At 35.7% G+C, this 13,205-nt stretch overlaps 1 protein-coding gene across 1 annotated transcript in view; it reads right to left on the bottom strand.

Annotated features, from left to right (window-relative positions):
* The window catches only part of LOC101051362 (A disintegrin and metallopeptidase domain 3-like), a 65,383-nt gene that overhangs the window by 14,534 nt on the left and 37,644 nt on the right, over positions 1-13,205 (bottom strand). The window contains exons 13-18 of the mRNA XM_074384239.1: positions 10,207-10,305; positions 9,336-9,531; positions 8,756-8,843; positions 8,293-8,473; positions 4,071-4,148; positions 1,930-2,044 (exon numbers count right to left, since the gene is read on the bottom strand). Coding sequence (XP_074240340.1) covers positions 1,930-2,044; positions 4,071-4,148; positions 8,293-8,473; positions 8,756-8,843; positions 9,336-9,531; positions 10,207-10,305 — 757 coding nt within the window. The remainder of the gene's footprint in view (positions 1-1,929; positions 2,045-4,070; positions 4,149-8,292; positions 8,474-8,755; positions 8,844-9,335; positions 9,532-10,206; positions 10,306-13,205) is intronic.

Here is a 13,205-nt window from a genome sequence, read left to right as displayed (position 1 = left end):
TTTCAATTTCTGTCATCCATGTTTTATAATTTTTATTGTAGAGATATATCACTTCTTTTAGTTTATCCCTAGGTCATTCATCTTATTTATAGCTATTATAAATGGAATTGCTTTCTTGGTTTGTTTTGCAGATAGTTAGCTGTTGGCATATAGAAATGCTACTGATTTCTGTGTGTTTATTTTGTATTCTGCACCTTTAATGGATTTATCAATTTTATAATGTTAACATGTCTGTCCCACGCAAAACAATCTACAGACTCAATGCAATTATTCACAAAAATCAAAAACACAATCCTAAAATGCATATGCAGGCAAAAAATCCAGACTAGTCAAAGTCATCCTAAGCAAAAAGAACAAAACTGGAGAAATCATGTTACCTGAGTTGACACTACACAAAGCTATAGTAATCAAAATAGCATGATGCATAAAACAGATACACAGATAAATAAAACAGCATAAAGAATCCACAAGTTAATCCACATATTTAAAGTCCCTTTATTCTCAATAAAGGTGTCAAGAACATACATTGGGGAAAGAACAGTCTCTTCAATAAATAGTGCTGTGGAAACTAGATCGCCATATGAAGAAGAATGAAACTAGATCCCAATCTCTTGCCATATACAAAAATCAAATGAAAATGAATTGAAGACTTAAATCTAAGACCCTAAACTATAAAACAACTAAAACAAAACATTAGGTAACCTCTCCAGGACATTAATTTCGGCACACATTTCTTGAGTAAAACCTCAGAAACTCAGGCAATCACAGCAGAAATTGACAAATAGGATCACATCAAGCTAAGAAACTTCTAAATAGAAAAGGAAACAATCAAGTGAAGGGAAAATCTACTGAACAGAAGAAAATATTTGTAAACTACTCATCTGACAAGGGATTGATAACCAGAATATAGGAGGAGCTCAAACAACTCAATAAAAAATTTAATTTGAAAATGAGCAAAAGATCTGAGTAAACATTTCTCAAAAGAATGCATACAAATGGCAAACAGGTATATTAAAAGAGGCTCAATATCACTGATCATCAGGTAAATGCAAATAAAAACTACAATTAAATATCATCTCATCCCAGCTACTTGGGAGGCAGAGGCAGGAGAATTGTTTGAACCAGGACCCGGGAGGCGGAGGTTGCAGTGAGCCAAGATTGCACTACTGCACTCCAGCCTGGGCTACAGAGCAAGACTCTGCCTCAAAAAAAAAAAAAAAAAAAAAAAAAAAAAAAAAAAAAAAAAAAAAAGGAAAGAAATGTAATTGCCACTTCAGCATATTTGACATATGAATCAATCCCTCAAGTATTTATTCAAGTATACAATTCTAATAGTGAAAGAAAGCTTTAGTAAAAACAAATATATTTGTTCATGACTTTTATCAATTTAAAGATGTTCAATGCCACAGACTATTTATATGCTGTAGGCATGAAAAATTTAATGATTTTTTCTTTCGATATTACAAAAACAGTTAACTTTAAAGATTCAATTTGATTGTGAATTGGGATATCACAATAGGTGACATCCTTGGAATACACAAACTACATGATAAAACTACAACCATTTCTATCATTTAACTATTCCTATATAGAAAACTCTGTTGTAAAATAGAAATATTCTGAGAACCCTGCTTGAAGTGAAGGGGAGGCCTTTTAAAATGTTCACTTATAGGTTAGAATTGTAACTATACAGAAAGTTTTGCTTGGCAGAATGATTTAGAGCTGTCTGGCTCTAGATCCAAGTTAGTAGCCACTAGCCACAGTGGTCATTTAAATTTAAATTAAATAAGGTAAAATGCAGTTGAAATTTCAGTTCCTTAGTTGCACTTTCCACATGCTAGGTGCTCGATAGTCATACAGGACGGCAAAGATGTAGACCATTACTATGAGAGCAGAAAGCTGTATTGAAACACAGATCTGGAGACCAACCTGATGAAAACCAATATCCATCATCGATACTTCCTCCTGGTGATGATATTGATGGATCACAATGTGGAGGAGCATAACCAGGATCACACTGACAATTGAAATGTTCATTGCAAACCTAAAACCAAAACAAACAAACATGAAAAAATTATACAACTAAATTAACTGCCTTATATATGATTGTTAGTCAATATAAAATTTTAAAATATTACCATTTAATCTAAGGAGATTTAAATTTAATATGAAAAATATTTAGAAATAAAAGGTAGTATAATGAAAGGCATTGCAATATATTTTCAAAAATCTTAGAGGTATCTTCTTGTTTGCCTCTTACATTTCCAAATAAAAGGAATAATTCTTGATAAAATTTAAATGCATTTTATTAGAAGGGCATGCAGGTTATGATGTTAGAAACTGTAGAATCGTGGGAGTAAAAATTTGTTATGAATTGTGCTGGATTTAAAAAAATAATTGTGATGAGAACCGAATTTTATTTAAAAATACGGGGGAAAGCCAAAATTTCAAGATGCGTGCTCAATCAGATACAACATCAACATTTATATAGAAAGAAGAAAGAATGTATAAATGTGATCTGGCAGATGATTAGAAAAAGGGCCAGTAAGCTGGGAGTGGTGGCTCACGCCTGTATTCTCAGCACTTTGGGAGACTGAGGTGGGTGGATCACGAGGTCAAGAGATTGAGACCATACTGGCCAATAGAGTGAAACCTCGTCTCTACTAAAGTACAAAAATTAGCTGCATGTGGTGGTGCGTGCCTGTAGTTCCTGCTACTCGGGAGGCTGAGGCAGGATAGTTGCTTGAACCCTGGAGGCAGAGATTGCGGTGAGCGATATCACGTCACTGCAATCAAGCGTGGTGCCTGGTGATAGAGCAAGACTGTCTGAAAAAAAAGAAAGAAAGAAAGCAAGAAGGAAGGAAGGAAGGAAGGAAAGAAAGAAAGAAAGAAAGAAAGAAAGAAAAGGGGCCAGTAGAGAATTTAGAAATAAATGCATACAAAATTAGTTAAGAAAGTCAATTAAAACTAAGTAACACAAAAAGAAACTGAAAATAATAGATGTGTAAGTAGTTTTAGAGAAAAATCGATATAAGCCACACAGAGAGGTCAGTTTTTTTTCCTAAATTACTATAAAAAATATGAACCATCAATACGGTAGAGGGCACTGACTATAAAGAGACAAATGCATGCTTAGAATGACTTACAAAGTTTACAAAAGCCAGTAAATAAGTTTACAATACATGAACAGAAATGCAAGTGGTAGATATGACCATACTTAGGAATTATATTATTAAATATCAAATAAACGCAAACTAACAATAGATTTAGCATGTTAAAGGAGACTAAAAAGATTAATACAACTAATCTGGACAGAATATTTCATATATGAAAATCTTTGCACATTTTCATATATGATAGGTGGGAGAAAAAAACTGGTATAATGTTTCTCGAAGACGGTATGTTACTTAGGAAAATTCAAATTGTTTATATATTCGGCCCAAACAAATTTTATTTGCTAGTCATTTAAGAAAGCAGGTAAATATGCAAAGGTATATGTAAAATAATATCTGTTGTATCACTATTTGTAGTGATTAAGCTAAAATTTAACATCAGTTGAAATGCCATTAATGAATGGCATTTCAAATATTGTATGGATGATCCATATAGTGAAATAAGTTGAAGCTGTTGAGGAATGAATCAGATCTTAATGAACCGAAAACTCTGATTCTATGAATCAATGTGCATAATAGTATGTGAATGTTCATAAATATTAAGTACACATACACTCAATTATAAACATTATGTGTGTATATGCATAAAAGTATAAGCATAATCCTTAATAAATCCATTTCCAAAATTTTGTAATCTTAATCTAATGTTATAATAACGGATTCTGTTTCATAGTGCATTTTTTACAAAGTGTATACTTATTTGCTCAAGAGGCCTATAACAATCTGATCATACACATAAATTATATATATATTATACATATAGTGAATCTACTTTTCTTTTTAATGACAATTTTCAAAAAGAAATTTTCACATGTAATACTTGTGAACTTTATTATCATAGAAAATGTTATCAACATAGATTAATTTTACTAAGAAAAAGAGTAACTTGTTACATACCCCATGTCCTTTGCAAGTTTTGTTACATTTTGTTATATTTATTTCACTAATAAATTTGCATTGTTTTGCGTAACATGCCTAAAATGTTAGAAAGCAAACAACAACAAAAATATTAAATGTAAAATCGAGATGAGGAATCATGTTTGTACAAATATTATATGCACAGGAGATATACAGAACAGGTAAATCTGAATTTCATAACATTTTATTTTAATAAAAAACATATGAACAATTTCTAAATGGTATGCTATTACTTAATAAAAATATTACAAATGAGATATTTTATGTTCAGAAAGCAGAAATATACATTTTTATTACAAGCTGGTATAAGAAAAATGTAGCCAGCTTGTACTAGCAATTTTTAATTTATAGGGCCACTTTTAGCATTTTTTATGCATCGTTCTATTAGTTATTAATATAGATCCTTAGAGGAAGATATTTTTATGCTCATTTTGTATTTGAATAGCAGATTGGCTACGTCAAATTGTGTGTCTATATTTAGTATTTTGAGAAATCTCCATAGCGTTTCCCAAATAGGTTGTATTAATTGACATTCCCAACATCAGTGTATAAACTTTTCTTTTTCTCCACATTCCTGACATCTATTGTTTTTTGACTTTTTAATAACAGCCACTCCGACTAGTGTAAGAAGGTATCTCATCAAGGTTTTAATCTCATAGTTGGTGATCTTGGGCATTTTTTCCTACGTTTTTTCACTGTATGTCTTCTTTTGAGAAGTATCTGTTCATGTCCTTTGCCCACATGTTAATGGGGTTACTTGGTTATTTTGTTGTTGTGTTGTCTGAGTTCCTTGCAGCTTCTGAATATTGGTTCTTTGTTGGATTTATAATTTGCAAATATTTTTCCATTCTGTAGATTATCTGTTTACTCTGTTGTCTCCTTTGCTGCGCAGAAGCCTTTTAGTTTAATTAAGTCCCATTTGTCTATTTTTGTTTTCATTGTATTTGCTTTTGAGGATTTGTTCATGTATTTTTGCCTAGGCCAATGTCCAACAGAGTTTTTGGTAGGCTTTCTTCTAAGGTGTTTACAGTTTCAGATACTACATTTAGGTCTTTAATCCACCTTGAGGTCGTTTTTGTATATGCTGCAAGGTACGGATCCAGTGTCATTCTTCAGCATATGCTATCCAGTTTTCCCAGCACCTTTTTGAAGACAGTCCTTTCCCCAGTGTATGTTCTTGCTGGCTTTGTTGAAGATCTGTTTGCTGTAAATATGAGGATTTCTGGGTTCTCTTTTCTGTTCCTTTGATCTATGTGTATATTTTTATAATCATATCTTGCTGTTTTGGTTACTATTGGATTGTAGTGTAATTTAAAGCTAGGCAATGTGATGCCTCCATTATTCTTCTTTTTGGTTAGGATTACTTAGACTATTCAAGCTGTTTTTGTGTCATATAAATCTAGCCAGGAGTGTGGATACAAAAGGCTGTCACACTGGCCCTTTGCCCTGGTTGGCAGAGGGCAGCTGTGGGCCCACTGAGCTGCTAACACTTAAACCATCTAGAGATGGCAGAGCTAAAAACGCACTGAAACATGCCTTCTGGAGCTTCAGGGAGTTTGTTCCTGCTAGCACGCAAAAGCACTAGCCCTGGCTGCTTCAGCCTCTCACCTGCCCTTTCCCTCCTGAGAGGGACAGAATGCAGCAGGTCCCAGTGAGTGGAGTTCACTCCCGCCAGCACCGAAGTGGTTGGCTGGTTTCTGAGCTCATGTACTCCAGTTCCCGCCTCCTTTGTTCCTGTGCTCCTTCCAGGGAGGACTTGAGAGCAACAGGCTGAATAAACAAGCCACCCCTGTCGTGAGTCCCATAAAGGGGTTGGGGAAATATCCTGCTTCAGTATTGTATCAATTTTATCTTTTTGAAGAACGAACTTTTTGTCCTGTTTATCCATTGGCTTTATTTTCTTTGTTTAATCTCTGTTTAGTAATGACAGACCTCGGTTCTCTATGCGTTCTCATGAGAGCTGGTTATTATTATTTTTTTAAAAGGAGTCTAGACCTTCTCTCCTCTCTCTCTTGCTTCTTCTCTCACTACATGATCTCTGCACATGCCAGTTCCCCTTCTCCTTCTACCAAGAGTGGAAGCAGCCTGAATCCCTCACTGGAAGCAGACGCTGGCACCATGCTTCTTGTTCAGTCTGCAGAAATGTGAGCCAAATAAACTGATTTCCTTTATAAGTTACCCAGCCTTAGTATTATTTCATAGCAACAAAACAACTAAGACACATTAGATATCACAAGTTAAGGGGCTTCGTCTTTCAAGACTGGCCCCATATCAGGTGCAAGTAAGCCATACTTCTGACAGACCAGATATAAGTTAGGGGTTTTTATGACTCCCTCCACAGGGTAACAATGTTAGCATGGCTCACAGAACTCAGGAAAATACTTTGCTTGTATTTAATGGTTTATTATATAGGATACAACTCAAGAACAGCTACATGGATGATATATTTAGGGCAGGGAATTGGAGAAGGGGAGAAGAATTGCCATGCTTTCTCCAGCTGCACCACCCTCCCAGCAAACTGATATGTTTTTTAGCCCAGAAGACCATTGAATCTCTTTGTTCAAGGGTTTTAATAGAGATCAATTTCCAGCCCTGCCTCTCTTCTTCCAAAACTCCAGTGAGTCAGGCTGAAAGTTCCAACTCTGTAGTCACTTGGTCATCCTGATAACCAACTCTGTTCTAAGGACAGCTAGTGGTCCCACCCTAAATCACCTGATAGAAATAAGCACAATTTCAGGTGTGACTGAACTTGAGAATGTGTTCTCATTCTCAAGAACAAAAAACACTTCCGTCACTTAGGAAATTCCAAGGGTTTTATTAGAAGCTGTGTGCCAAGAATCAGAGACAAAGACTGAATATGTTCTGTATTATGCTGTATATATTACAAAAATTAAAATTGAGCCTGGTGCAGTGGCTCATGTCTGTAATCCTAGCACTTTAGGAGGCTGAGATGGGTGAATCACAAGGTCAGGAGTTCGAGACCAGCCTGAACAGCATGGTGAAACCCTGTCTATACTAAAAATACAAAAATTAGCTGGGCATGGTGGCACATGCCTGTAATACCAGCTGCTTAGGAGGTTGAGGCAGGAGAATCACTTGAACCCAGAAGGCGAAGGTTGCAGTGAGCCAAGATGGTGCCACTGCACTCCAGCCTGGGCAATAGAGTGAGACTCCCTCTAAAAAAAAAGAAAAGAAAAGAAAAGAAAAGAAAAGTAAAAGAAAAAGAAAAAAAAAGACAAAGTTAGTTAATATATTTAAGCATTTATGCTTCTGTATTCATAATAAATTTTTTTTCAGTTTGTTTTAAATGGTCTTTGAAGGAATGACATATTACTTTACAACAGAGTCAGTATCAGTATGCCTCTTTGATTACTTCATTACTTTTATGGAGAATATTTTTTCCCATTCTGAGATAAGTATACTTTTCACTTAAATTTATCTCTTACTTTTTATTCTAAAAATATATTTCTATGTGTAAATTATTTGTATAAAAATGTGTGATATTATATACTTTTAAATTAGTCAACTAATTTTTCAGGGCTACTAGTTTGAAAAGCTTTATCAGGCATCTCAAAATTCTTAAGAAAAATAAAAATCAAAAAAAACTTAAATGCTATGTTTTATTTTCACATTTTATGTGAAGGCCACATTTTAGACAAAATATGCTTATTGGGAAATATTAGGACAATAGGTTAATGAGAAAATAATTGCTTTATTTCAGTTGTAACCAAATTAATTTTTAATCAATCGCTACAAGATTAAATACTTGGCTTTTTCTGGTTTTGTCTTCTTTAAAGTTCTTGTTATTCAGGCTGTTCCGACATTTTTGTTTTTGTTTTTGCATTATTTTATTCTTTTTTGTTCTTGGTTTACACAAATCATCACAAATCAGATCCTGGCCTAACAGGGAAACTCAGATTCTCTAGCAAGAGGAAATAAGTTTAAAGATCTGTAGTAAAAATTTAATAACAATAACAAATAATAAAACAAGAATTTCTTTAACCAGCAGAAATTCTCACCAGTGTATTTTAAGATAACGATATGGTAACCACAATTATTAGCATTAATTACAAATGAAAATGTAAGCATCCTCTCAGTCTTTCTCTCTCTCTCTTTCTCTCTCTCTCTCACACACACACACACACTTCAGACACTCACTTGCAAATTCACCATACATAGTATCAACAAAAATTTTATTTACCCTGTGTTCACCACACATAGTTAGAGGTTCTACATAGGTTGTTACTTGCTTTGAACCATTTCTTGCATGTGCTGAGAAACATGCATGACCTCCAAGGTAAGTATATTGTATATCATATTCTTTCACTGATACTGGTTGCGAATGTGTCCAGTGACAGACAACCTTTCCACAAAGGATATGACTAGCAACAAAAGACAGAAAAAAATTACCTGTTTGTCACCTTGGCACAAAATATATGTTATTACATTTGTAATAACAATTCAAAAGTGAGGATAATTCAAAATATTACACAGATCATAACACCAAAGCTCTTCACAACATATAATGCCTTATTAAATGCAACAAATAAATCTATCCATATATGCTAGATAGTGTCTCTCATTTATTCCAAATCACTGTTTGCAGTACATACACAAAACACAACACATGCACTTGGAAGATGTATACTTTCCTAAATACGTACAAAAAATGACAACGGGCGCCACAGTTTCCAAATTTGTCATTTAGAAAATTCACTTCTTCTGTACACAGAAGACTAGCAGACTTAGCAACTGAAAACACAAGAAGTTATGGTTACTTGCATTAAAAACATTAAAAGGTAAACGTGTGATAAGTCAATAGAGAGACATCTAGACAACAGCAATGCCCAGTCAGAGTCATCTGCTATACATTTTTGGTGTCACCTACTGGCTTTACAAGGAGAAGCACTTACTGAAAACTATACTCATGAGAACAGAAAAGTTCATATTTCCATAATTATAGAAATAATTAAGAAATCAGTTATCTGCTCTTTTGTCTACTATTCTAATAGACTACTCCCTTTGCAACAAACACCTTAAGTTGGACTAATATCCTACTCTTGTGTCCTGTAGTTATTAGGTCTATTTTAACCCTTGACATCATTCAAAGTTGTTTTGATTTGCAATGTTATTTCCAAATTTGAATGTAAAACAACACTTTCAGGGATGGCTCTTGGGTGGGTTACTGAATTTCGAATATCTACGGTTTAAACATGACCCCAGAAAAAAAGGTAAAACAATTACATTTTCCAAATAGATCTACACAGTGTTTATCCCTATCTCTGCATACTCCTTCATAGCAATAACTAGTCTTATTATTGCAGTATTCTAAATCAGCAGCTTTCACATCAGGTACACAAAACTCAGATGTTCCATTGCAATATTCTGGAAAATCACACATATCTACGCTGTCTCTGCAGATATGGCCTCTTTCATGGATCTGTTAGAGAAAGAAAAACAAATACATTTATTTGTCAGGCTCAGTCTGGTTTATCTCCACTACCCGGACTAAATCAAACAAGGAGCTTCAGCGACCTATCTATACTACATATTGTGAACGCTTGTTTGAGAACTGTCAGCTTAAAAGCAAGGATATCCAAGAGATGCATAGAATAAAAATCCTGTTTGAAACATTCACTGGCACATGAAGCCAGACCTATGTTCACTTAAGTTTGCATTCATTTTTCTTTGCTTGGACATTCATCAACCATTTACAACTGACCAATACATAATCTGTATTAAAGTTTTTATTAAAAAATTATCTGTAGGAATATCTAAGCACTCATTAGAAATAGGTAATAAAGGCCAGTGTTGTGGTGGTTCATGGCTGTAATTCTAGCATTTTGGGAGGCCAAGGCAGGTGGATCACCTGAGGTCACGAATTCAAGACCAGGCTGATCAACGTGGTGAAACCATCTCTACTAAAAATACAAAAACTTGCTGGGTGTGGCGTGTGCCTGCAATTCCAGCTGAATTGCTTGAACTTGGGAGGTGGAGGTTGCAATGAGCTGACACCGTGCCACTGCACTCTATCCTGAGCGACAAGAGTGAAACACTGTCTCAGGAAAAAATTTTTAAAAAAGAAAAAGAAAAAGAAATAGGTGATAAAACTTACTCTACAAGTTTTATTGTCACAGCATGGTCCAGTGCCACATTCTGCAAAGTTGATCAGAGTACAATCTTTAGGATTACAGCATTTTTTAAAATTGCATCCCTAAAAGCAAATACAATAAATTTAAATGTTTTCCATCAAATTTTAGTCAAATAAATAGTTTTTATTTATTTTCAAAGTAAGGTATGTCTCCAACTTAATTCCAATCACACCATGACTTTTGGATTCTGTATTTTTTATACCATTTCATTTAAACTTATACTTTCCCTGAAAGAAGAAAAAGAGATAATAGTGAATGTGCTCACAATTTCATTCTAAAACTGATCTATTAAAAATTTAGTGCAATGAATAAAATATCTTTGTTTATATAAATATGCATGCAAATTTTTGTATTTTTTTTACTTATTATACCATAAGTGCTTTTCAATATCATCAAGTCCTCTTAAGGGGAGTGGCTGAGTTTGGAGAAGCAGGATAGAAAAAGCCTAGATTCAGCCATGTGCAGTGGCTCACCTGTAATCACAACACTTTGGGAAGCCAAGGCGGGTGGATTGCTTAAGCTCAGGAGTTCAAGACCAGCCGGGGCAACATGGTGAGACCTCTTTTGTGCCAAAAATACCAAAAGTAGCTGGGCATGGTGGTGTGTACCTTTGGTCCCACCTACTTGGGAGGCTGAGGTGGGAGGACTGCTTGAGCCAGCTGGGGTAGAGATTGCAGTGAGCAGAGATCAGGCCACTACGCTCTAGCCCGGGTGACAGAGAAGATTTTATAATAATAAATAAATATGACAAAAAGAGAGCCCGCACAGCCAAGTCAATTCTAAGCAAAAAGAACAAAGCAGGAGGCATCAAACTACTGGACTTCAAACCATACTACAAGGCTACAGTAATCAAAACAGCATGGTACTGGTACCAAAACAGAGAAATAGACCAATTGAACAGAACAGAGGCCTCAGAGGAAATACAACATATCTACAACCATCCGATCTTTGACAAACCTGACAAAAACAAGCAATGGGGAAAGGATTCCCTGTTTAATAAATGGTGTTGGGAAAACTGGCTGCCACGTGCAGAAAGCAGAAACAGGACCCCTTCCTGACACCTTACACCAAAATTAACTCCAGATGGATTAAAGACTTAAACATCAGACCTAACACCATAAAAACCCTAGAAGAAAATCTAGGCAAAACCATTCAGGACATAGGTGTAGGCAAGGACTTCATGACCAAAACGCCAAAAGCATTGGCAACAAAGCCAAAATAGACAAATGGGACCTAATCAAACTCTACAGCTTCTGCACGGCAAAAGAAACAGTAAGTAGAGTGAATCGGCAACCAACAGAATGGGAAAAAATTTTTGCAGTCTACCCACCTGACAAGGGGCTGATATCCAGAATTTACAAAGAACTAAAACAGATCAACAAGAAAAAAACAAACAAGCCCATTCAAAAGTGGGTAAAGGATATGAACAGACACTTTACAAAAGAGGACATACAGGAGGCCAACAAACATATGAAAAAATGCTCATCATCACTGATCATTAGAGAAATGCAAATCAAAAGGACATTGAGATACCATCTCACACCAGTTAGAATGGCGATCATTAAAAAATCAGGAGACAACAGATGCTGGAGAGGGTGTGGAGAAATAGGAACACTTTTACACTGTTGGTCGGAGTGTAAATTAGTTCAGTCATTGTGGAAGACAGTGTGGTGATTCCTCAATGACCTAAAAATAGAAATCCCATTTGACCCAGCAATCCCATTACTGGGTATATATCCAGAGGATTATAAATCATTCTACTATAAGGACACATGCACACGAATGTTCATTGCAGCACTGTTTACAATAGCAAAGACCTGGAACCAACCCAAATGCCCATCGATGATAGACTGGATAGGGAAAACGTGGTACATATACACCATGGAATATTACACAGCCATCAAAAATGATGAGTTCGTGTCCTTTGTAGGGACATGGATGAACCTGGAAACCATCATTCTCAGCAAACTGACACAAGAGCAGAAAATCAAACACCACATGTTCTCACTCACAGGCGGGTGTTGAACAATAAGAACACATGGACACAGGGAGGGGAGCACTACACACTGGGGTCCATTGGGGGGAAATAGGGGAGGGACGGGAGGGTGCAGAGGTGGGAAGAGATAGCATGGGGAGAAATGACAGATACAGGTGAGGGGAAGGAAGGCAGCAAACCACACTGCCATGTGTGTACCTGTGCAACAATCTTGCATGTTCTTCACATGTACCCCAAAACTTAAAATGCAATAAAAATAAATAAATAAATAAATAAGTAAATAAATATGAATGAAAAGCATAGATTCTTGTTAGGGGGTAAAAGACAAGAAGATGAGGGAAAGTTTTGAACTTCTTAGATATTAGATAAATGTTCATAACCAGATTGCTGGTAGAAATATAGATTGCAAAAGCAGGAGTAAAGGGCCATCCTTGCTATAAACTGGCCAAGAACTATGACCAGTTGGCTGAACTATGACCATGCCTGCGGGGTTTAGAGAACGCCAAACTTAAGAGTGATGAACTAGGATATCTGGCAGAAGGAATTTTACATAACGAAGTGCTCAGAATGTTGTGTGGTTGCTTCTAATTTCTTATTGTAAACTCTAGAGAAACGGGAAATAGGGCAGAAAACCTTGAAAAGTTCATAGCTTGGCAATGTAATAAGGAAGGAAAGTGCATTTACAGGAGAGAAAACCAAGCTCAGGAACACCTTTGCTTAAGAGACTAACAGAGAAGAAAGCTGATATGGTTAGGATCCGTGTTCCTGCCCAATTCTCCCTACAATGTCAAATTATGATCCCCATTGTTGGAGGTGGGGTCTAGTGGGAGGTGATCGAATCATAGTTCTCATGGTTTGACACCACCTGCTTTTTGGAGCTGTTTTTGTGATAGAGTTCTCACAAGATGTGGTTGTTTAAAAGTTTGTAGCACCTCTTCCTTCTCTCTCTCTTCCTCCTTCTCCAGC

The sequence above is a fragment of the Saimiri boliviensis genome, chromosome 13 (genome assembly GCF_048565385.1).
Source record: "Saimiri boliviensis isolate mSaiBol1 chromosome 13, mSaiBol1.pri, whole genome shotgun sequence".
Classification (NCBI taxonomy): Eukaryota; Metazoa; Chordata; class Mammalia; order Primates; family Cebidae; genus Saimiri; species Saimiri boliviensis.
Note: the sequence above shows the minus strand (reverse complement) of the source record. Positions and strands in the feature narration are given on the sequence as shown.